This window comes from Zootoca vivipara, chromosome 17 (assembly GCF_963506605.1).
Source record: "Zootoca vivipara chromosome 17, rZooViv1.1, whole genome shotgun sequence".
In the NCBI taxonomy this organism is placed as follows: Eukaryota; Metazoa; Chordata; class Lepidosauria; order Squamata; family Lacertidae; genus Zootoca; species Zootoca vivipara.
The window spans coordinates 38,384,523-38,410,420 of NC_083292.1; the positions used below are offsets into that span (position 1 = coordinate 38,384,523).

The 25,898-nt window shown below is 46.3% G+C and overlaps 1 protein-coding gene across 2 annotated transcripts; it reads left to right on the top strand.

The window, feature by feature from the left end:
* The first annotated feature begins 1,664 nt into the window (after positions 1–1,664).
* On the top strand, positions 1,665–25,149 carry TMOD4 (tropomodulin 4). Of its 2 annotated transcripts, none has more exons than XM_035098604.2 (10): positions 1,665–1,792; positions 8,626–8,812; positions 11,131–11,287; positions 17,683–17,805; positions 20,458–20,547; positions 20,859–20,989; positions 22,237–22,344; positions 23,483–23,626; positions 23,990–24,134; positions 24,702–25,149. In XM_035098604.2, the coding sequence occupies exons 2-10, from the start codon at positions 8,687–8,689 to the stop codon at positions 24,722–24,724; spliced, it is 1,047 nt and encodes a 348-aa protein (XP_034954495.1). In that variant the 5' UTR covers positions 1,665–1,792; positions 8,626–8,686; the 3' UTR covers positions 24,725–25,149. The 2 variants fall into 2 exon arrangements, with proteins under 2 accessions (XP_034954495.1, XP_034954497.1); XM_035098606.2 differs by having other exon boundaries at positions 1,671–1,792; positions 8,653–8,812.
* The last annotated feature ends 749 nt before the right edge of the window (positions 25,150–25,898 follow it).

Below are 25,898 nucleotides of genomic sequence, written 5' to 3' on the forward strand. Positions count from 1 at the left end.
AACCCAAACTCCCTGACCAGTTTGAACCCAGGTGTCGCTGGTCCTAGGCTTGATCCTATTACTCATGCTACTACGACACACTAAAGCCTGAGATATTTCAGTCTGTAGAGCATGAGGCTCTTAATCTCAGGGTTGTGGGTTCAAGCCCCATGTTGGGCAAAAAGATTCCTGCATTGCAGGGAGTTGGACTAGATGACCTTCATGGTCCCTTCCAACTACTGTATGATTCTATGAACTTCTGGAGGGGCACAGGTGCCCCCCCAATCCCTTAGTGGCTGCCTTCATCTGCTCTCCTTTGATTGTCCACCAGGGGGCGACACCACACCAGGTACCATCACAATCCCTGCCTGCTCGATCACCTATCAGAGTTACTATTACCAGCCATGGGGAGCCCCTTCTCTCCCCGATACTCACAGAGGAGCTTCAGAGGTATAAAAGCTGTGGGTTAATTCGAGCCAGTGAAGGAGCAGAGTGCTTTTTCCCTTGGTTGCAGAACAGCTGTGCCTTGTGGTCGAGCATTTGCTTGGCATGCGGAAGGTCCCAGGTCTGATCCCTAGCACATCTGGGTGGGGCCGAGAAAGACTCTTGGTGCAAAACCTTGGAGAGCTGCTGACACTCAGTGCAGGCAATACTGAGCTGGATGGACCCAAATGTCTGGCTAGGTATGAAGAAGCTTCCCAGGTTTCTTATTTAAAAACAGCCCTTTATTCAGAACCATGTGGACGATAATTTTACTTTGCTTTTAGGGGGAGGGGTTTAGCTCAGGGGATAGAACATTTGCTCTGCATGCAGAAGTTCTCAGGTTCAGCCCATGACATCTCCATGAAGCACTGGGGATATTCTTCACCAGAAGTTGTTGTATAGAAGGCTGCAGTTCCTTTTGCATCCTCCCTTTCTGCATCAGAAATCTGGGTCTTTTGCAGAGGCAAGACACCCTTCCTGAGTTTCCTCCGACCAGTTCACTATTTCAGCAGGCTCTCTGTCTGAAACGCTGGAGAGCTGCTGCCAGTCAGTGTAGACAGTAGTGGGCTGGATGGGCCCCAGTGATCTGACTGTGGAAGGCAGACTCCTGCGTTTGTACACAATTCAGTCCTCTGTTCAGGACCATGAGAACTAGAATCTTGCTTAGTTTTTAGGGGATGGGCTGGAACACCTGGGAATGTCCCTGGCCTGAAACCCTGGAGAGCCGCTGCCATTCAGTGCAGACACTACTGAATTTCAAAAATTAATATGAGGACCTTGAATGCAGCTAGGTAGTAGATGGCAGCTGGTGCAGATGTTTTAACAGCGGTGCCACATGCTGTCAGCTGGATTTGCCCATCGTGAGTCTGGCCTCCACATTCTGACCCAGCTGGAGCTTCTGAACCAGCTCCAATGGCAGCCCCACACAGAGCGCACTGCAGTAGTCCAGTCTCGTGGTTGCGCATGGGCTGCAGTGGAGGCCTGGCTAGGCTTGAAATGAAACAAAACAGAAGCGCCAGCAGCATCTTCCCAATTGAACTGGTCCTTCTGCTTGGCACTTCTCAGCTGTGGCCGCTGGAGGTCTTGACTCGGCCGCTCGGCAGGTCTGCGGAGTGATTGATAACGGAGTCTGTATATGTGATCTCTCACTCTTGCGCTCCTCACCCCGCCCGCCTGCCCGGCTGGAAAGCTAAAATAATAAAATGCTGATCTCACACAGTTCCTGGGCTTGCCGCTCTCTCGCTCTCTCCCCGTTTGCCCTGCCTGCTAGGTTCACACCGCTCGGGGTGGGGGAGAAAAAAGGCAGAGGCCGACACAGCCTGCCTGGGAGGTAAGTCTGGGTCCCTTTTCCCCCTTTATTCCTCCTTGGCTTCGTGGGAATTTAAGAGGCAGCAAGCGGGTGGCGAGAAAATTGTACGCCAAGCAAAGCCAGGGGAGGTTCCCTGTCGCCGGCTATGTTTGGGCTGAGTCCTTGTGGGGTGGAGAGTGTTGCCGAAGGATAAATGAACAGTTCTTCTATACACCCAGACACAAACAGGCCCAGTCGGCACATGCAACAGATAAAGCGATGGAATCCTGTCATGAGATCAGCGAGGACTGTACCGTTTTGCCATGTGCACAGGCAACGCCCCCAGCAAATGTCTGTGTGCTGTAAAATCAAAATGAATTTCTGTGAAAGTAGCTCACTAGGAGACCAGTTAGAAAGGATCAGAGCCTGCGGTGGGGTGTTCCCCCCCCCCTTGCTGGGCTTGCCCTCAAACCTGAGGAGACTGTACCACAACAAAGCTGGGAGTTGGCAGAATGTCACTGAAATCCCTCAGAAAGGATTTTGGTTCACTTTCAAGGGGCTCCAGGCAGGGTCCTTTCAACTCGCCACCTGCAGCCTGAAGTGGCGCAACCTGCTCTGCAAGGACTCTACCACCTCCTGCTGCTGCAAAAGTGCAGAGCAGGCCCCACCCCATATCTGGTGGGAGGGGTGTGTGTGGGCATCACAAAACGCAGTTGTCTCTTGCTAACTGAAGATTTGGAAGAGAGGAGGGGGGCTTGCAAGGAAACAGATTTATGGCGTGAATGTGGAGGAGAGCTTAAGTAATGTTTTAAGCCTTGATAGCGAGATTAGAAACAGGTGGATACTCTAATCCAGACGAAGGAGGTATAGGTGGGTCAAAGGAGATCCCAAAGTGATTGAATTCAGACTCAAAAGTGGCAACAAATCCTCAAAACAGATTTGAGCCACCCTGGAACCTTCCGCAAGGCAAGCTGCATTTAAATAATTTTTGGAAATGTAGTTTGCAGGTGCTGAGACTTGCAGCTCGTCTCAGGGGCAAACTACAGTTCCCGGGATTCTTCGAGGAGGGGTGTGTGTGCTTTAATTGTATGCAGTCACTGTCTCTCAAATGGTTTGAAACCAGACAGCTATTACCCTTTTATGATGCCGTCGATGGAGGCAGCGTCAGGCAGAGTGATATAGCAAAAAAGAAAAGAAAAGCAAAAGGTAATTGTACAGATAGTGGCCCCACCCTGAGCATCTCACAGCCTTAAAGGTTCTGGAAGCAAAGAAGGGAGAGAGAGAGAGAGAGAGAGAGAGAGAGAGAGAGAGAGAGAGAGAGAGAGAGAGAGAGAGAGAGAGAGAGAGAGAGAGAGAGAGAGAGAGAGAGAGAGAGAGAGAGAGAGAGAGATCTGGGCAAAGGAGGGAGGGCTTTTGGCAAGCTCAGTTGTCTGCCTGGGAAATGCGGCCAAGGGCCAAGTTGTGGCTGCAGAAAAGGTGGGGATCACGCAGGAAAGACGCAGCTCAGGCATGGAGCATTTGCCTTGAAAGTAGAAGGTCCATGGTTCAATTTCCGACACCTTCAGTTAGGGCTGCCTAAAACTCTGGGGAGCTGCTGCCGGTCAGAACAAACAACACTAGGCTAGACAGACCCCAGTGGCCAGACTCAGATAAGGCAGCCTCCTTGGTTTCATTTCAAATTGGCCCTTTATTGAGAACTATGAGGACTAGAATCTTAAGGGAAGGGTTGCATCTGAGTGGCAGGGCACCTGCTTTGCCTGCAGAAGCTTCCAGGTTCAATTCCCAATAGCATCTCCAGGTAGGAGGGACAGTGGTGGTGTAATGGTTAAAGTGGCCAAACACCCAATGAACTTATGGATCTAGATAGACTGCCTCTGGACCTGGAGGTTCTATTAGGACATCAAAATAGCCTGGCTGTTAATTAACAGGGAGGACAATGGGGGCCCGTCTAGCCCAGCATCCTGTTTCCCCAGTGGCCAGTCAGATGCCCCAAATAGGAAGCCCGTAAGCAGGACCTGAGCACAACACCAGCAAGTCTCCCCACTTGTGAATCCCAGCTCCTGGTACTATTCACAGGCACTGAAGGTAGAGACTTTAGCGCCATGCTGAATGCAGAGATGGTGTGGCAGGTTTCCCGGAAGGCTCCAGGTCGCTGTGTCCTTGCTTCCTACTCAGAAGTCCAGCTAAGCCCCCTCCTCCCTGTTAATTAACCCTCACACAATGCTAGACCACCTGGCAGGGCAGATCTCCAGATCCAAGACGGGAGCAAGAGGGTGTCAAAAGAGAACTGGCTTCTCTCTCTCTCTCTCTCTCTCTCTCTGTGGGTGTGTGGGTGTGTGGGTGTGTGGGTGTGTTTGTGTTTGTGTTTGTTATGAACGTAAAATATTCCTTCCTTGGGTACGTTTTAGATTAGAGAAGGGGAAGATGAGGAGGAAAAGAAAAAACCCTAAAGGAGAATCCGGATAGAGATCTAGTAAATCACGATCAGTGTGGAGACAGGGGAAACCGAGAGTATGTCAGCTCAGTGAATCATAGAACTGTAGAGTTGGAAGGGGTCCCAAGGGTCATCCAGTCCAACCCCCTGAAATGCAGGAGCCACAACTAAAGAATTCCTGTCAAATGGCCATTCCAACTTCTGCTTGAAAACCTCCAAGGAAGGAGAGTCCACCACCTTCCAGCATTGCATAATACTAGAATATGGGGTGGCTGAGTGAAATTGATGTGCGGAACTCACCGCCACAAGATGTGGAGGTGATGGATGCTGGCTTAAAGCAGCTTTAAAAACAGGGTGAGACAAATTCAGAGGCCTATGGAGGGCTGTTAGTCCCGATGGCTGGAATGGGTCTTTCAGGTGCAGTCTGCCTCAGAAAGCATCAGATTCTGGAGTGCAAACAAAGGAAAAGGCTCTTTCCTTCCTGCTTTGTGCTGGTGGGCTGAGGGAAGAGGCTGGATTAGATGAACCAGCTTGGCCCATCTCACATTCTTATGTCTAAACCTGGCGTGTGGCAATGGGATGTTGGCTCAGGTGAATCTGGGAAAGATGGAGCAAATTCATATGTAGTTGGGCATTGAAAGCAATGAGCAAAACAGAACCCCCATGTCCAGGAGCAGTTTACCAGATGCAAGGAGTGGGAAGCAGCACGCTTGCCTGTCTTCAGTTTGCTCTGCTGTAGGGATTTCCCAGCGGCATTTGTTTGGCTCCCGTCAGAGACAAAACAGTCTTGATGGACATGTTCTCTGTGGCGCTGTCAGGATAAGACTTTAAGATAGATGTCTAGAGTACCACTCAGTGGGAGGAGATAAAAATTGTCTAGTGTGGCTTTAAAAGAGAAAGAAAAAAGGTAGTCTCCTTCATCTTTCTTCTGTCAATCAAAGGGAATATGACATGGCCAACATTTATTTATTTTTGGCAATACAAAGTACAGTAGTAGCTTAATCTCCTCCAAAATGGTGGCAGGAAATATGCAGATATCAAACCAATTGATTGACCAAGATAAGAATATGGGAATATGTTGTTTCTCTGCTATGGTTCCTCTGTCTGCCAGAGGCCTGTCAGGACATTCTTTTTACCGCATCCCTCTGACAGGTGGGGCGCTTCACCAGCTGAATCTCCACCTGCATGGCAACCGTTACAGCAGGTGTGGGGAAGATTTGGCGCTCCCCTCCAGGTGTTTCACCGAATGACAACTCCTATCAGCCCCAGTGCTCCCAAGGGCCAGGGAGGAGGAGGGGAGTTATAGCCCAAGAAGATTCCTGCTTTGCAGTGGTTGGGCTAGAGATGATCCTTAGGTATCCCTTCCATCTCTACCATTCTATGAACATCTGGGGGGGGGGGCAAAGGTTCCCCACACCTGTTTCCAGAAATGGGATGCCGACGCCCACCTCCCCTTCTTTGCCTGTCACATCGCTTGCTGGAAACACAACTAACTTGCACAACAGGCAGAAATTCCGCTGGTAAAGCTTTCCCACAGTGGTTGAGTTTCTATCCGCTGCATGTTGTGAAAGTGCACAGGAAATGGAGAGTGGAAGTTTGACCCTAGTTTAAGACATCTTGGGGGAAACAAACCAACCTATTTCGTTTAGATCTTCCCAGAAGAGGGCTGGCTGAGTTATAGCTGCTCACACAGACCTCCTCCTCTTTTGCACAGAGGTTGAATTCTGAGAGCACACAAGAACTCTTTGATTCCAGGACTCCTGTTTCAGAAAGCTTCTTATCTTTTTGGGGAAAGTGAGGAGAGGAAGAGAGAAAAAGGACAATCAAAGAAGTAGGTTGGAAAACAGGAAGGCATTATTTGAAAGGTACAAGAAAAAGCAGGGAGTCCATCTGGTATAAGGGAGGACCTCAGCTCAGTGGTCAGAACACCTGCTTTGCATGTGGAAGCTCTCAGGTTTAATCCCTACCATCTACAGGTAGGGCTGGGAGAGAAAGTTGCTTGGCATCCTAGAGAGTCACTGCCAGTCAGTGTTGACAATACCAAGCTGGATGGACTGGGGATTCGGCTCAGGATAAAGCAACTTTCTAGGTTCTTAAAAAGATGAAGGAAACATAGAATCACAGAATTATAGTGTTGAAACTCCTGCAGTGCATGAATTCTGGCCACAGCTGTCCTTGGGTAGGCTCGAAGCACCAACCTTTTAGTTATCAGCCAGACACATTGACCCATTGCATCACTGGGTCCTTGAACTAGATTAAAAGGTTAAAAAGAGAATCACAGAATTAACACACACACACACACACACCCTAGCTCAAAAAAACATTTAAAAGGTACCATGTGTATCAGACTTCAGAGTGATTCCTTTGCATTCATTTAGTTCTGTACAACAGCCTTGTGTGGTGGGTTGGGTCCATTTTGTGATAGAGAAAGTGAGACCAGAAATGAAGGAGGGAGAGGAAGAGAGGAAGAGCCAGACTGAGAGCATTTCCCTGGAGCACTCCCCACCTGCCTTGTAAGAGAGTGATAAGCAGACAGAGTAAGTATGGGAATGGGACAGTTTGGAAACAGTTTTACTGCTCAATCTGATTTCTCCATCATTAGGTTTCAGAGCCTTCCTGCACCTGTCATTTATTCTGATATAGCAGGTTTGTAGCCTGGGGTGGCTCAGGATTTCTAGGAAACCAATTTTGAGACCTGCATTTAAAAATCAGCGTAGTTTTGAAAGGTTCATTTGACCCTCTTGATTCAAAATGGCGCCCAACGGTACCCAAACAGACAGAAACGTGCTGTTGATCTCAGGAACCACCACACAAAATTTGGTTATGATATCTTGAGAAGTGTCCAAATGCATAGCTAAGAGACACAGAGTGTGCGTGCACAGACATATGTGAATGATTTTACATATTTAAAAACATTGCATGGTGCAGCCCTCCAGAGAGGATACAACTTCAGACAGCACACAACAGGATGTTCTATCCCCACAAGCCCAAAATCCCAACCGCATTAAAGAATCAGCCTAGTCTTAGAATCGTAAAGGGTCCCCGTGGGTCATCTAGCCCAACCCTTTGCAATGTAGGAATCACAGCTAAAGAATTCCTGACAGATGACCCTCTATTCACAAACCTCCAAGGAAGAAGAGTCTACCACTTTCCAAGGAAGCCCATCCCACTGCTGAGCAGCTCTTACCCTCAGAAAGTTATTCCTTCTTGTTTTGTGTGGCACTTTTAACATAGGGCACAGGGGCACCCATTCCATCTTGTATTTGCAGTCTGGAGTGGTACAGTCCCTTGGGGGACTTATACCTTTAACCCAAGGAAGGGGAGCCTGTGGCCCTCCATATGATGATGGACTATAAGTGCCATCATCCCTGACCACTGGCTGTGCTGGTTGCTGGGAGTTGGGAGCAACACCTGGAAGACACCAGATTCCTCAGCATTGCTTTAAAACCCTCAGCCTTTGAGAACCAGGTCCTGACAATCAGCTAAATGGGGTGGCTTAAAACAGCTGTTTTGGGGGACTCATTCAACACCTCCCCCCCCCCCGCCAATACACAAGCTTCTGGCAATTGGAGCGCTGCCCTTTAGGCAGGACAGAAAATTAAAGTACAGTGCGAAATACCAGTCATTTTCTTTTGGGTGAACGGCTAAGCTTGTTTGCTTGTTGAACACTCTGATGTGGCCATAAATGCCTGCATTGATCTATTCGTCTGGATCGTTCAATTAAGGCCATAGACTGAAATGTGACCTGATTTGAATTAAACAAGCACACACACACCAAATTTGGGTGCTGAGAGTTTCAAGAACAAGATATAAACTTACCAGGAGACCCTGCTCTTCAAAGAAACTCAAGCCACAAGCACCATGGTTGAATTAAGATTTGGGTTTAGCCTTGTTGGTGTGCCCCCCCCCCAAAGTCAGGAGGACTCAAACATGGAACATATTATGTTGAAACAGATCCAAGTGCCTCTGCTCCAGAAATATCTGGAAGAAACCAGATTGTAGAAGACAGTTATATATTTTAAAAAGACAGTTTGCAAGCCCCATTTCAAAAGAAGCATCCCTTCTGGTTTGAGAGTGAATGGAGAATGACGCATCTCAAAGTCACAGAAAGAATTCTCCCCTTGCTTTCTACTTTTCTCATAGGGAAGTGTAGGCTGATTCAATCAAGTAATTAAATAGTAATCAATTGACACTCATAGGGTTAAATAACTATGTTTTCTTTAATCAGGTGCCAGCCCCAATACTACCACTAATTTATAGCGGTAAGAGGTCCCAGGAACCAACTTAGCTGACCAGTCAGAAAAATCAAGAGGCAAGGAGTTCCATTGGTTCCCCCCCCCAACAGTGTCCCATGTTGCCCTGTGCCTGATTTTACACTGGATCTTTTAGAGCTGCCTCCTAGTTACTCACGGGGACTTCTTTCTATCCCCCCTAAATCCAGCTTCATCCTCCTCATTCTACATCACAGGAGAGACACCACCTTTGCATAAACTGCAGCAACCATGACGACTTCATACCAGAAAGAGCTGGAGAAATATCGAGACATTGATGAAGATAAGATCTTGAATGAACTATCTGCGGAGGAGCTGGCTCAACTTGACGTAGAGCTTCAGGAAATGGACCCTGAAGTGAGATTGAGGGGGGTGACGATTTGGGGTAGAAGGTGGGATTCTTGAAGATTATAGATTTAATTTTAGGTTTTTGAGGGCAATGGAAATATGATGCCTAGACATTTTAGGGATGGGGGAGAAATTCAGTCTCATTCACAATTAAAAGACAAACTCACTGTACTTAATTTGCACTTTTTGCAAATATTGTTTAAAATTTCACTTCTCCTAATTTTGCAATGCAGTTCTCCAGCTAAGTAATGTAAGCAACGAAATGCATTTGACAAGGTAAAATGTTCCTCTAAATGTATACATTAGGGAAACCGACGTACAAAAATGCATTATGTTACAGAAATTTGTTCACAAAAGTGTGTAAAAAGGTAAAGGGACCCCTGACCATTAGATCCAGTCATGACCGACTCTGGGGTTGCGGCGTTCATCTCGCGTTATTGGCCGAGGGAGCCGGCATACAGCTTCCAGGTCATGTGGCCAGCATGACAAAGCCGCTTCTGGCGAACCAGAGCAGTGCACGGAAACGCCGTTTACCTTCCCACTGTAGCAGTACCTATTTATCTACTTGCACTTTGACGTGGTTTCGAACTGCTAGGTTGGCAGGAGCTGGGACTGAGCAACAGGTGCTCACCCCGTCGCAGGGATTCGAACCACCGACCTTCTGATCAGCAAGCCTTAGACTCTGTGGTTAAACCCACAGCGCCACCTGCGTCCCTTCACAAAAGTGTGTACCCAATGCAAAAATGCTTTAAAATGTGTAGGCTGAAATAAATTCACACTAAAATGTTGGTGAATTTTTGCAAGGGGTTTAAAAGAAATTTTAAGCTAATACGGAGAACTGAACTTAAGATTCATAAAATGAAAGCAACCAAAACCAGCAGATTCACCTATCCAGATGGTTTTTGAAGCAAACTCTCTGGTGCCGAATCAAAACATTAATAGCTACCTTCTTCTTTTATAATTTTTATTAACGAATTTCTTGGGTTAAAATTCACAGCCCTCTTGAATGTGAAGATGTTGGAACTTAATTTTCCTTAGGGGCAACAAGTGAGACTGCAACAAATGTATGGTATTAAAAACAGCTTATAAAAATGTGTTTGTTATGAGAAATTCGCACAAAATTCTGATGAATTTTCATGAGGATTTTTTTAAATTATAAATTGCTGCAAAATCTGGATAACTGAATCTAAGATTGGGGGGGGGGATGTGAAACTGAAAGGACCAAAATTGACAGATCCTGCCATCCCTTTCCAGGGCACTCCATTCCTCACATCCTCCACTTTCCACTTTTGTGCTCTGACATCAGAGGCAATGTGCGGCCACTGTACATGCCCAACTCTCTGGACTGTTTTCAGGAGGGGGATTCCTTCAGGCCCCCCCCCCTAAAGAGAGATACATAGCATTTCTTCAAATTTTGAAGCTCTCCCAAGCCTGCTGATCCCTGTGCATGGATGATAAAGATCAACCCTCAGAGAATGAGTTTGCTTAAAGTTTCATCTTTTAAGTCTTGGTGATAACTTTTATTTTTATTATAGCATTTTTAAAAGGTCCTCAAATGCACCCATTTTAAATATGCAATTGTGAAGTATCTTGCAAAAGATTAGCCATGCTGATTTTTTGGGGAGGCTTCTTCTTCCCCATCTCTCTGCCCTGCCATTGAGCCTATAACTCTAACATTGAAGGGGTAAGGTAGCAGGTAGGGTTGCCAGACCTGTGCCTTTAATTGCCCTGCTCTCCTTTGAGTCTGGAAACCTTAAAGAGAAACCAGCAGACCCTAGTTGCAGGATGGAATCAAGTTTAGGAGAATACTAATTTGGATTATTTTTGCAATGTACATTCAGCTTAGGAACATTTGCTTGGGAATCAAGAGGGGATGGGTATCGAGACTGAATAGTATCAATTATCATTGTCATAATCTACGTTCAGATTAGGAAATAGTCTCACATCTAGGCAGTAGGTGTGGAAGGAACTTTAGGTTGCTATTTTCCCGGGAATTGTTTCTGCCCCCCCTACAAATCCCCCCCTCACAACCCCAAGGGCAAGTTTTGTGGTGATGAACAAGAGCACAGAAAGTTTAAAAGTAGTAGCCGTGTCAAGTCACTCCCCAGTAGCACACAAGCAATTTTCCCTTGCCAGCAGGCACATTCGACAGATGATGCCTAACAGGGAAATATAATAAAGCCTGAAGTTTCACCTGTTGAGTTAATTTTGATGGCCTGGTTGAAAGCCCTTGTTCTGATACAGCCAGAAGCCCTATCTTACGGTACTGGGCGATACATTGCCACTGTTGTATAACTCACTCACCCCCATTCTGCTCTGCCTCATAGAACGTGATGCTCCCGGCGGGTTTCCGGCAACGAGACCAGACGAAGAAGAGCCCGACAGGTCCATTGGATCGGGATGCCCTCATGCAGCACCTGGAGAAGCAGGCAATGGAAGCAAAGGAGCGGGAAGACCTGGTGCCCTTCACAGGAGAGAAAAAAGGTATTTGTCTAATTTCCAAGCTGGATGCTGTGATTCCAAGGCTGGGTGGATGGACTGCTAAGCTTTCCAGCTATCTTCTGGGGCTGTCCCGTCTGCAGCAGCAGGATGTGCAACTGTGATGCACCAAGTGCCACCTACAGATTTTTGCAGATTGAGCTGTTCTTGAAAGCAGAGGAGCAGCCCATTTAAACAAAAAAACACATGGTCAGCTGGTAACCGTAAAAGTCAGTCAGTCAGTCAGTTAGTTAGTTAGTTTGTTATTGCATTATATCCTCCAAGCAGCCCAAGGTGGTATATATGGTTCTCCCCCATTTTATTCCCACAACAACCCTGTGAGGTAGGTTAGGCTGAGAAGCAGTGATATCCAGTGAACCTCATGGCTGAGTTTTGAACCCTGATCTCATAATCTGACACTCTAACCATTACTACCATAATGGTTACTATTGAGTTACTACTGAGCTACTGGGGCTGCATGAGATTATACCCTCTGTGATTCGTGATTCGCATGGAGCATCTGGATTGGCCAGGTCTGATTTAAATAGCAGAAGCCTGGACATCTGCCTTTGGACAAATAAATTTTATTTTCCGCCTGCTGTGTTTCAGGCCCCGGAGTACCCTCATTCTCTAGCATTTCTCTTGTTACAAAGACGTAGAAATTCATTCTATTCAAATGTCACATCAAACTGTGGCCAGCAGCAGCTAGGCATGACACTAATTTGAGAAAGCATGGTTTGCCATAAGCCCCAGAATCCATGGTTTGTATGTTTCCAGGCCAGGCTTGTCCTATGCATCACCATAGTTTGCGTCTGGCGCCAGAAACCATGGTTTGACAAGTCTGCAAACCATGGGCCTGTACTATGCTTGGCTGTGACATTTGAATGGGCAAACCATGTTTTGCAATAATCTGGTGAGCAAGGCTGAGAAACCATGGTTTGTGTGCTGTATGATTCAATGGGATGTTCAAATTGACAGAGCAGAATGACTACTAGATCCCTGTCTCCAGAAGCCACTGCACCATCAAAATGAGAGTAAATGTATCAGCCTGAGCTCTGATGTGTTGGGAAACAAAAGCAGGCAAGCAGCTGTTAACCTTGGTTTGCTTGTGCTTTGATTATAAACTGTGGTTAGCGCAAACCATGCTTGGGGTGCCATCTCTGAACTGTTCTGGTCTCGAAAGCTTGCACACTCCTTTGTGACACTTTGATTGGCCTAAGAAAGCAATTGCCTGATATGGATTTTGGAATTTGCCATTTGCAATATCCTTTTTAAAAAACCCTGGGTTCTAGCATCAGTTTTATTGGTGGTTCCAAATCCATGGCTGCCATTTTGATTGGGGCCAAGAGGTGCTGGAGGCATGTGCAGAGAGACAATAACGCACACCCCATAGGTCTCCGAGACCAGCTCTGTCCCAGCTTGGCGCTGGGCAAAAGCTACTCCTGAGTGTTGCCAGAATCCTACTGTGCGTGCTGTCCCAGAATTGAGATGGGATTGAGAGGAAAAGTTATATTTAGCTCGGCCGGGAGCACGCTGAGGATTCAAAATAGCCCGGTGTGTAGCTCAGATGTCCTGACCCACAAAAGGTTCCTAAGTACTCCTGGTAAAGGCTCGTGGCATCTCTTCAAACCATCCATCAACACACCTGGGAAAAAATTTGTAGCCCTCTTTCGTGCATGTCGGCTCCAAAGTGAATTGGGACTTCCTTCTGAGTAGACGATGGCGCACTTGCAGCTGCATGTTCTTCATCCTTGACCTTCAACTGCAGCTACTTGACCCCACAATGAAAGGCGTGAAAAGGAGGACATTAATTTTAAGAACTTGCCTTCATTCCGAGTTGCTTCCTTCATGTATGCTGAAAGCACTTTCAGGGCATCCTGCTGCCGTACATTAAGGGCGTTTGTCATATTCTTCTTTATGATGTTCTTCCATTTTCAGATTTTGCATGTGACCCTGAGAGCTGAGGTATTGCAAAGAGATTTCCCTGAGAGACCTTAGATCTGAGCTGTCCAGTGGCTTTGCTCAGATCAGGCAAAGGTGGTTGTCATTCACTCGCAGAGGTTCTCTCTGTGTGACACCAACCAGAGGAACCAAAGTTTTATAAACAGCTTGTGAGAGCATAAATTTGAGCTGTCCAGTGGTTCTGCTTGCCAAAAATTCTTTTTTAAAAGCCAAAGTACATATATCTCACATCTTATTTGGTAACATTTTAAAATATATTTCATTCCACCTTTGACCTCAAAACATGCAGAAACTTTATATTCTGCATCAGAAAACACATCCCTAAAATGACATTTTAGAAACTGATCACTGGTTAGCTGGTATTCAACTGAAGATAGGCAGAGGGCAAATGTTCCACCCCTATACTCCAGGCAGGCTCCTCTGCCTTTAAGAGCAGTACAACAGGCAGAAATCCAACCATCTAGCCACTGGTACATGGAGGCAGAGTGACAAGGAAATCTCTTTGCTTGTTGAATTCCTCCCTGTGGCATTTGTACTCAGCCCTTTCTCCAAGGGGCTCTATGTCGCCATGCAAAAACTCTGTGAGGCATGCCAATCTGAGAGACTGTAGCCAGCTTCTCCAGTGAACAACAAGACTGATCAGGGATTTAAATTCATGATCCATTTGGCCTTCAACTAGTACATCAGAACCCATTACAGCAGGAGTAATGTGTCTCCCACCCATTTCGAGTGCCCAATCCAGCTGTACGTTTAGCCTGAAGAGCTGTCACATGGGAGATGGAACAAGCTTGTTTTCTGCTGCTCTGGAGCAGAGGACCCGAACCAATGAATTCAAATGACAAGAAAGGAGATTCCGATTGAACATTAAGAAGAGCTTTCTGACAGTAAGAGCTGTTCGAGAGTGGAACGGACTTCCTCGGAAGGTGGTGGACTCTCCTTTGTTCTAGATTTTAAAACACAGGCCAGATGCCCCTCTGTCATGGATCCTTTAGCTGTGATTTGTGCATTGCAGGGAGTTGGACTAGATGACCCTTGGAGTCCCTTCCAACTTTACAGTTCTGTGATTCTAAATAGTTGTCATGGTGTGATGAATAATGTAGTGTTTGGAAGAAACTGAACCGCAAACAGCACCGATTATGACTAATGCAGTTTGGAATAGAAACTGTTGCCTTCTGACATCCCTTGCATGTCAAAAGCAGCAGCACTACCCTTTCCAGATATCTTGCAGCATAACCAATGGCGTTTGTGCTGAATCTTGCCGGTGCATTGGCCAATCCCGTAGAGAGGCAGCTGCAGTCAGATTCCGAGTGCCGGTGATAAGGAGCAACAGGTGGACTCTGCCAGCAGATTGGAAGATGGTTGGGGTGTGTGTGTGTGAAGGCATCTCAGGTTTACCCTATTCGCGCCTCCTCTCACTTTGTGGTTCCCACGCTAATTTACTTCTCTCCATGCTGGAACGAAGAAAATATCCTGGAGCCGGGACGTTTCTAAAGGGCAGCTTTGATTCTCCCTTTTCCCAGTCTCATTGGGGCCTTAAAAAAGATTTCCTGAAAGTTCACGGTGTCAAGAGCTTTTCCGAAAGGAAACCTTGTCCGTGTCTTCTTTCCTCCCTCTCTTATTTTGGTTCATGTTCTTAACATTAGAAAACCAACACAAAATAGAAAAGAAATGCAATTAGTAATTGTGATACATGTCTAACCTGAGCGTCAAGTCATCACACTGTCGTTTTGCTCCAATCTGAGGCATTGGCATCTCTCCCCACCCTTATTTAATTACTGCTGCTATTTTTATACTTGGAAAAACTGTTTTCACCATAATTACATTTCTCATATTCTTAATCCCTCCCCCACCCCCGTTCTCTTAATCTTGCAAAATAAATTAGTGCAATGCCGCTCGTAGTGGCTTGGTGTTTATATTCTAACAATTTAAACAGATGGCACCTCTTCTTCTGTTGCTACTTTTAGTACTGAGCAATTAAACATCTGGCTGTGATTAAGAAATCCCTTGCTTCCTCTCTGTAACTAAATCACCGTGTTTTGGGGGCATGGAGAAGGGTTAGATCTGGGCCACATGAAATGGAACTGTCTGGTGTGGCCGCTTTGGAATCCCAGCTACTTTAATGTTGGATTTAAAAAACAACAACCAGCCAGCAACAAAACAAACAGTGCAAGTTTCTAGACCTGATCGTGTCAGATAGTGTAGAGAGAACTGCTAGTGTGCCATGGGAAATAATAACTGGAATAATTTGAGGGCCCTGAATCCTCCACATTGAAATTCTGGATGAGTTACTGCTCTGGGCATCTGCTAAGAATCAGCAATCCTGCTGCCTCTCTGGGATGTTATAATTTAGTCACTCCCCTGTAAAGTGATGTAACAGAATCACTGTTCCAGTTTTTTTTTCAGCTGGGCAACCCACACTGAATGGGAACTCAGGCAGAAATGAAGGGTGGAAGAGAAATTCAGTTTGGCTCGCAGTTTAACATAGAATCATAGAATTGTAGACCTGGAAGGGACCGTGAGGGACATCTAGTCCAACCCCCTGCAATGCAGGTATCTGGACCTGACTAATTCACATACCCCAAAGAATAAGAATGCAGCTACCCTTTGAATACAAGAACGAGAACGCAGCTACCCTTTGAATAGTACACTTCTCCAAATTTTGCAATGCACTTCTCTAGCTATAAAGAACGTTAAGCAAAAAAAAAAAAAGTATATGTTAGGGGAAATGTGCATAAAAATTATTATCGTTATTATTACACACATCCTTGGGGAAAGTCTTTCCAGGCAAGAGAATAAAGGGGCCCCCTCCCTTTTTCCAGACTGGGAAAAAAAGTATCTTCAAATGTTGGACTCATTTGGAAAAACCTGCTACTGCTTAATCACAGAAGTCTCAAAGGGGTGCCTGTAAATAATAATAATAATAATAATAATAATAATAATAATAATAATAATAATAATAATAATACGTTTATTGTCAATGTACAACCTGGGTACAATGAAATTAACAGAGCCTCCCCCCCCCAAACACTCAATCTCATTGCACTCTGTGTGCTTGTCGCATAATACACCAACCCCGAAAGTCAGTTGCACTATATTATTTTCCGTTAAGCAGCCTAACAGCCCACAGATAGAAACTGTTTTTTAGCCTGTTGGTATGACTGATCATACTTCTATATCTCCTACCCGAGGGTAGAAGATTAAAGAGGAGCTGGCCAGGATGTGAATCATCCCTGAGAATTTTTCTCGCTCTCCTAAGGCATCGATCCCTTGCGATGTCATCTAGCGGGCTCAGGGGACAGCCCATGGTATCATGTGCTGTGTTCGCCACCCTCTGTAAAGACTTTCTGTCTGTGGCTGTCAAGCCAACGTACTACACTGTGATACAATATGAGAGGACATACTGTATGAGAAGGAGGTCATCAATTGTTGTTTAACATTGTTCTTTCACAAGACCCTGAGGAAATGAAGTCTCTGTTGGGCCTTCCTAACCACCTGAGTTATATTGTTTTTCCAAGTGAGGTCTTCACTAAGGTAAACTCCCAGGAATTTAAAGGAAGAGACTCTCTCCACACACACACACACACACCCCGATATACAACGGGGCTAGTTCCCCTCTTTTCCTCCGAAAGTCCAACACCATCTCCTTTGTCTTGCTAATATTTAGGTGCAAGTTATTCTCTAGGCACCATGTAGATACTTTTTGAACCTCTCCCCTGTACGCTGATTCATCTCCACCTGTGATTAGACCCATTATGGTAGTATCATCTGCAAACTTAATAATTGCAGTAGATGGATCAGATGAAATGCAGTCATATGTATACAGCGAGTACAGGTCTCATCTCTGTGGGGTGCCAGTGCTGAGGTAGATGTAAGAAGCCCAATCCTCACTGTGTCTGATCCTTCAGAAAGTCTTTAATCCAGTCACAGATGGATACATACAACAAACAAAGTCAATTAATGTTAATGTAATAAAAACAGAATGTTTCCTTAAAATACTTACTGAAATAGAAAGGTATTTGTCAAGGTGCTGAAGTTCAGTAGGAAGGGGTTTGCCTAATCTCAGCCTGCAGGGAGTCCAACAGGAAGGAGGCCACCATACTAAATACATGGCTCCTGAGGGATTTGAATTGTGGATTCGAGCCATGGGGTGGAGGGCACTAACAGTGACTCACCCCAAAATCTCAGAAATCAAGCAGGGATATAAGGGAATCAGACAGTCCTTGAGGTATCTAGAACCCAAGTTGTTTAAGGGCCTTGCTAATTAATTACAAAAACCTTGAGCTCGGCTTGGGGCCATTTCACCAAATCTGACTGTATTTCAGAACAGGGAAAGTTTTGGAGAATCTAGGGGGGGAATTGCTTGAATGAACTGCATCGTATGACCTTTTGCTGTGCCACTTTTAATTTAGTTCATTTCCCCCACTAACCCCAAACACCAGGAAAACCCTTTATTCCGAAGAACCCCAAGAGGGAAATCCCCAAAGAAGAGCAGATCACACTGGAACCAGAACTGGAAGAAGCTTTAGCAAATGCCACCGATGCGGAGATGTGCGACATTGCAGGTAAAAAGCGTATTTCCAGCCGGAGGGTGGTGGGCAGAGAGCTGCTCCATGTTGGGGGCACAGACAACAGTATCTGATCCCAGTGGAAGTTTGCTCCAAATAGGGGGAAAGGAATCTCATCTTCTCAGAAACCTCTTGGCATTTATTATCAAATTGTCAATGAAGGGCGGTTAATAAATACTTACCATCTGCTCAAAAAGAAGCGCAGAAGTACAAATGCACCCAGTACACTGTCCAGTTAGGTCCTTGGGGTTGTAGCCAATGTTGGAGTAGACCCACTGGCATTAATGAATGTGACTCACTTAGGCCTGTTATTTCCAACAGGTCTATTCCATGTAGTACTTAGCTGGCTACAACCCTCAGCTTGGGGCTGTGCATGGATTTCCTTTTAACCCCTTCTCAAGCCACTGACTTACGGTAGATATCTGGAGCAGTCCGCTGCTCTGTGTCCGCCGCTCTGTGTCCGCTGCTCTGTGCCATGCCCCCGGGACGCAAACCAGCCCTGTCCCGCCTGCTCTCTGCCCCCCCCCCCCCCCGTGCCAGAGCATGAAGCTCCACCACTGCTTACAACCTTGGGAGTAAAGCTGCTCCTAGCATAAGGCACAAGGCCTCTAGCCTGGCTAGTTAGCTGAGCTTATAGGTCTCTATGTGCATCACCCTACCTTAAAACTTCTGGGTAGGCTTGTCTAAACCAGAATGTTTTTAGCCAGAATGAACGCTTCTTGCATTGTCCATTTTCATGCAGCACATAGCTAAATGGTAGAACTCCCTCCCACAGGGGGCAGTGATGGCCACCAACCTAGATGGCTTTAAAAGAGGATTAGAGGAATCCCTGGAGGAGGAGGAGACTCATAGCTGTCAACCCTCCCTTTTTTTGCTGGAAATTCCCTTATTCCAGTGCCGTTTCCCGCTGCTATCCTGGATTGTTAGATATACCGTAGACTGTCCCTGGGACAGGTGAGGCTGCTGATCCTTTATTTTCAAATCCAAAAGTTGACAGCTATGAGGAGACTATCAGTGGCTACTAGCCATGATGGCTATGTTCTACCTCCTCAGTTGGAGGCAGCAATGCTTCTGAATACAGTACCAGTTGCTGGAAACCTTAGGAGGAAAGAAGGCTCTTGTGCTCAGATCCTGCTTGTGGGCATGTGTTTGTGAGAACAAGATGGGTTCTCTTTGGCCTGATCTGGCAGGCTCTTCTTAATGCAAAAGAAATACAAATACAAAGTAATGCAAAGGAAATACAACGTCTGTGAAGAAGAAAGACAGTCAGTTGCACATCATTAGTGGATGGAAAGCAATGACAACAGCAAACACTAACCCTATTTGCTGGATTGATTTCCGTTATGGACATGGGATGAATAAGTGGACATCGTAAACTCCTGCTCCCATTTTTATATCGATTGGAATTTCTCTGACATCCCCATTTCTAGAATAGGACTCTGTTGCAGGCAATTGTAACAACCTGCAGGACAATTGTAACAACCTGTATTGCATAAAAAGCAGATGGGTCTCCCATGCTGGCCGGTGACCACCAGACGGGAAAGTCCCTTGATGTCACCTCCTTGTCAAAGCCTCACGTATTTTTATTGCCCCCATGGCTCCCTGTCAGGCGTAAGCCGATAGGTCGAGAGCACCCGAAGTGTCCGATTTTAGCCTCTGCGTGGCGCTAAGCCAGCCCTACTCTCTGCTTGCTGCTGAGCTTTGGGAATCGGAGCTGGACGCGGCATGGATGGACCGGAGCAGAAATGTCCCCACCAGCTATGCTGCTATCCTGACAAAGCAGGTCGCTCCTGTCCCTGTAAATAATGGATTTCCACAAAGGATTTTTGAAATGCCGGTGCCTACAGAAAAAGGGAAATGCATGGAGAAACCTCCTTCTTCCAGGCACAGGGCCGGCAGCACAGGTTGGGCTGCTCAGGCACCTGCTGGGGTCCCAAACCAAGGCAGCGGGTCCCACTGACAAGGGCCCCCTCTGGCTGCTGTCTCCTCTCCACTGTTACAACCTGCTCAAGTATGTAAACAGTAGTGGCAAGAAGGAGGCGGAGTCACTCACTGGCAAGCAAGCCGGTGGCAGCAACATTGAGGCAAAGGAGCAGGAACAGATGGCAGTGATGGCAGTGGGTGGGTGGACTCACTGAGGGAGGGGAGCCCACAGGATACATCTTGTCCAAGGCCCCCTGCAAATCTGGAACTGTCAGTGCCCTGACAGACTAGCTTAAAAAAAAAAGGTGCATAGGGAGCGTTTCTGCATTTACAACCACAGACTGGTGTTTTTAACTATCTGATTATTTATGGATTTTGTCATACTCTCATTTTGAAAGGTGCCATTTATGTGCCACTCTCTATCCTATCCACTGCTTCATGTGGTTGTCTGGATAACAACAAGCCCACATGTAGAATACTAGTGTGTCAAGGATTCTAGCTAAACTATCCCCACGACATGCTACACTTCTATGTGCGGGGAATTTAAAGTGCATTGATACAGGGAGAGCTAGGCCTAGTGATCAGAAGAGGGGCAGGCCTCAGTGCTCTGTACAGTCACTTGCACATGGTTGGCAAACCAAAATAAATTATCAGAATATAGTGGTGTGTTCTTGTTTTTTTTAAAAAAATACAAACCTGGCTATTTCCTTCTCTGCTTCCTTGCAGCTATCCTGGGCATGTACACCCTCATGAGCAACAAGCAGTATTATGATGCCATCTGCAGCGGCAATATCACAAACACGGAAGGCATAAACAGTGAGTGATTCCTTGGTCTGCATCTTACAGAGGGTGGCAAATGACCAAGAAGTTAGGAGAGACTGTTGCCCAGGAAACCAGAAGCAACTGTCAAACTCAAGTGGACTTGCTTGGGGGCTAGGGTCCCAATCCTAGGAAGACTAAGCAAAACACTCATCAATGAGAACAGGCTTCAAGAGAAGGGGCGTGGCCTGGGAAGGGTCTTGAGAGCTGGAAAGGGAAGACTGGAGAGCCACATTTGCCCCTTGGTTCTGATGTTCTGCCCTCTGTTATTCAAGAAACACTTTCTCTTTATTTTATTTTTCTCTCAGGCGTAGTGCAGCCTGATAAGTACAAGCCTGTCCCAGATGAGCCTCCAAACCCCACAAATGTGGAGGAGACCTTGACGAAAATCCAGAGCAACGACAAGGAACTTGAGGAAGTGAACCTTAATAACATTAAGGTCAGTGCTGAGTCCCAGGAGGACACACTTGGGTGCTTAAGCAGGCAACAGATGGAACAGCCCCTGTTTTGGAGTCCATCGCTTGTCAGAAGAGCAGATGCTGTGAAGACGTTGGCTCAAGCACATCTAGCTGATTTTTTTTAAAAAAGCATCTCTGGTGGCAGAAACAAGCACCTTGCTTGTTCCTTGCTTCCAGTCAAGCATGGAGGCTGCTTTATATGGAGTTGGATCCTTGGTCCATCTAGCTCAATATTGTCCACACTGACTGGCAGCAGCTCTGTTTCAGAGAGAGTTCCTTCCTGGCCCTACCTGGGGATTGAACCTGGGACCTTCTGCATGCAAAGCAGATGCTCTGCCACTTTCCTCTAAACGTGAGCTAAAGTTCCAGTCCTCATGGTTATGAACAATTAAAAGGATTGTCAGAGGATAGGGGTCTGACCAGTGTGAGAGTGGGCCGGTGCTTCAAAGATTAAGAAATGGATGTCCCAGATTTAGAGAAGCCATCCCGGTTTCTGATTTGATCCCAGAATGTCCCGCTTTTCTTTAGGACGTCCCTATTTTCATTGGAGAAATGTTGGAGGGTATGGAGTTATCCGACCCCCAAGCTGTCTGAAGACAATCCTGTATGGGGAAGATTTTTTTTAATGTTTCATATTTTATTATGTTTTAATATATGTTGGAAGTTTCCCAGAGTGGCTGGGGAAACCCATTCAGATGTGTGGGGTATAAATAATAAAATTATCATTAGAGAACGGGATTTCCCTATTTTCATCAGAGAAATGTTGCAGGGTATGAATGGTCAAATAATAAATATTAAATGTGCCTCAAGATGATTTACAAACTTGCCTTAAAAGCAGCTAAAAATATTTTTAAAAACAACACAAAACAACAGCTATGTCTCAAACTGTGATGCTGTCCCACAGAACCAGGACAGCCACAGTGAAAGCCCTGCTCTAAGCAACTGTGGAGCAGACTGCATATTTTAGGGATTTGAAGAAGAAACTCTCCTGCAGAATGCAGTGAGCTACGGCTCTTCCACACCACACTGTGAAAGTGTTGTTAGCATATTATAAATCATTTTTGTGCTACTACCAGTTAGGGAAAAAGTGTGCTTTCGGCTTTTGGACATGTGAGATTCAGGAGGAGACGGGTAACGTCATGTGGTCCCTCGCCCCCAAATGCAGGAACAGGTAAGGTTTGAAGCGAGATTTTGGGTGGTGCAGATGGGCCTCTCTTCATTCCAACAGGACATTCCCGTTCAGACGCTGATAGAAATCTGCGACTCCATGAAAAGAAACACTGTCATCAAGAAGCTCAGCCTGGTGGCAACCCGGAGTAATGACCCAGTGGCACACGTAAGCTTTGAGGTTGCTCCTCCTCTGAAAAATTGTTGCCCGTTAACAGGCGATCTGGAGCTTTGGCTAGGGTTGAACCCTAACAGGGAACTGGTGAGGGAGAACAGAATTGGAGAAGGATGACTCCCCGTGATCGCTCATGGAACCTTCTAGACTAGAATAGCCCCAATTTAGGACAACTTATGTAGGGTTTGTAGTTAACCAAATACAGGGTGAATAGGACCAAAACAGAATCAGAAACAGAGCCCTGGTTTAGTCCTGCTTAAGCAGGGATAGGAGAGCCTGCAGCCCTCCAGATGATGCTAAACTACAACTTCCATCAGTCATGGCCAGCCTGGCCATTGTTCTGGCATTTATTTATTTATTTTATTCAATAAAATTTATATACCGCTTGATTGTAAAAACAAACAAACCCTCAAAACTGTTACGAAAAGAATGGAATAATCAAACGATCAGTTAAAGAAAGGTTGCAAGCAACTATTTAAAAACACTCAAAACAAATTAACATCAACAGTAAGCTAAAAAGAGGGTGGAAGCACATGTCAGTGTTCTACACATCCAGATAGTCTTATCTAAACAAAAAATATTTTTAGCAGGTACCGAAAAGACCACAACGAAGGCACTTACCTGATATCAGGAGGCAGTGAGTTCCAAAGGGATAGTGGAAACATCAGAATGTTGAGGCAGTTCAACATCACCCGAAGTTATTGTTGTCTTTTGTAGACCATGGATAGGGATTCTGGTGTCTTCCAGACATTGCTGGACTACAGCTCCCATCATCCTCTGTGACCGTTGTGGCTGCTGGAGCTGCTGGGAGTTGGAGACAGTGGCTGAAGACGATACAGTGGTACTTTGGTTCTTGAACGGCTTAATTGTCGAACAAATCAGCTCCTGAACGCCGCAAACCTGGAAGTACCTAAGTGTTCCAGTTTGCAAACGTTTTTCGGAAACCGAACGTCCAGTGCAGCTTCTGCTTCTCCTTGAGTGCAGGAAGCTCCTGCAGCCAATTGGAAGCCGTGCCTTGGTTTTCGAACGGTTTTGGGAGTCGAATGGACTCCCGGAACAGATTAAGTTTGAGAACCAAGGTACCACTGTACTTGCAAGCGTTCCTGAACGTTGCCTGTTTCTCTGCCCCTAGGCTGTGGCCGAGATGCTGAAGGAGAACAAGACCCTTCAGAGCCTCAACATTGAATCTAACTTCATCACCAGCGCTGGGATGATGGAAGTCATTAAAGCCATGAAGGAGAACTCCACATTGACTGAACTCAAGGTGGACAACCAGGTTAGCCGGCCTCCGTTTTGGGGTCAGAGCCCCTTGCACTCTCCCTCTGCTCTGCAGCCGGATCGGTGAGCAAAGGCAGCTGGTCTCTCTGCAGCGCCGATGGAAAAGCCCTGCTTGCCTTCTCTCTCTCTCTCCTGGAGATGAGCAGCCTTAGACTTGCTTTGCTTCAGCAAGGGGGCTACTTCGTGTTATCCTCAAACCATGCTCCAGTTACATGCATGAATTCACAAAGTTCAGCCCGCAAAATCCTCTTGTCTCCTCACAAACCCAATGCCATCTTTTTAAAATAAAAAACAGTAGTGAGGGGCCCCTCCTCGCTTCCTTCACACTTCTCATTTCTCTTTCTTCCTTCTCCTCACATAGCGCCAGCGACTGGGCGACTCGGTGGAGATGGAGATGGCCGCCATGTTGGAAAATTGCCCCTCCATTATCCGCTTTGGTTATCACTTCACGCAGCAAGGACCAAGGGCCAGAGCCTCCATCGCAATAACCAAGAACAACGAATTACGTAAGTGACGCTGGTCGGTGACCCCAGTGGCCTGTCCTAACTCTTGAATGGATAATTGAGTGGTCATTTTTAGTTGGGTGGACCTCATGGCTGGCTATCCTGTTCCCGATGTCACTGGGAAGCCCACAAGTAGGGCCAGAGGGCAACAGTGGTCTCCCCACCTGTGATTCCCAGTAACCTCTATTCAGAGGCATACTGCCTCCAGCAATGGGGGGAAGAACATGACTGTCATGGCTACTAGTCACCTTTGATAGCCGTACTGTCCTCAATGGATTTGTCTAATCTTAAAGCCATCCCCATCGGTAGGCATCGCTACCTCTTGCAGGAATGAGTTCCAAAGATTAACTATGCTCTGTGCAAAGAAGTCCTTCCCTTTGTCTGCTCCAACTTGTGCTGCATGCGGAAGTCCCAGCTTCAACTCCCAACGTATCCAACCCACTGTCCTAAACTCCAGACAGCTGCTGCCAGTCAGTGTAGACAATACTGAGCTAGATGGGACCCTAATGGCCTGACGGGATATATAAGGCAGCGTTCAGTGTCCTCACATTGCTCGTCTTTCCTTTGCAGGCCGCAAGCAGAAGAAAACATAATGGCCCACCCCCTGCGACCGAATCCAGAGTGCCCTTAAGCTTCCTCACGTGCCTCTAAACAGCCTTTTAAGCTCTGCCTGCCTCCCAGAGACAGAGTTTTGCCAACAGCAAGGATTTTTATTTTATTTCAAGAAGAGAATTTATCGGAGAGATTTGCCCTGCTGTTCCCCCCTCACCTTGGCGACCGACAACCCCCCCACCCCAATTTCTTGCAATCTCAGGTTCTTTCTTCCTCCGAATCCAGGCTCCCCGTCTTTTGATTACCTCTGTAAATAAGAGAGATTTCGGAGAGACGCCCGCCCTTCCCCCAAAGAACTGGCTTTGTTCTCCGCTAAGGACCAAAGGCAGTTGTAATCTTCCTATCTTTCCTAAACAAGCTACTATTATTAAATGATTCGGCACCATCTCGCTGATCGAAACCTGAATACATATGTTATCTCAATTTTCTTGGGTCAGCTTGCATTTGGAAATGCTTGGCCCCTTCTGTAATGGGCAGCCCCACGCCTGAGATGTGGCCTCTTCCCCAAAGCCTCTACCACCTTTCGGGAAGCCCAGCCAGATGGGTGGGGTATAAATAATGCAATTATTATTATTATATTATTTTGGTGCTGCTGGCAATGGTGACTGGCACCAGACCTAGCCTTCATTTTCCCTTATGGGTTCTGCACATGTGCCCCTAAGCACAGCATCAAAAATAATATTTTTTCTGATAATGAATGTGGCATTTGGGGTTTACACTAGCCCACAGGCCTGGTAGAAATCAATTTCATTCATTCTGGGTTGGAATGTTCTGGAAAATATGCCCCAGAATGTTCCGGGAAAGATGGGCAGGTGGGGAGATTCATCTCCTGACACACCAAGTTTGAGGGTGTCTAATTAAATCTAGGTCCTTTCTCCTGCTCTTCTACTACAAAAGGGAAATTTGAGATAAGTTTGAGGTAAATTTAGCAAAGAAAGAGCATAAAAAGAGGCAGGCCTGGAGATCTGCCAAAGCCGCCCTCACAAAAGTCGGTCAACAATGGCCTCGCACTCCTGTCAGCTAATATCTGCCATCAGATGCCACATGGGGGTGGGGAAACCAGGATCCCAGAGTCACTTCTCTGTCCTCCAAAATGTCATTTTGGCATGTTAAGAGGCTGGACAAAGAAGAAAGAGGTTTCCTTTTTCCCTTTTA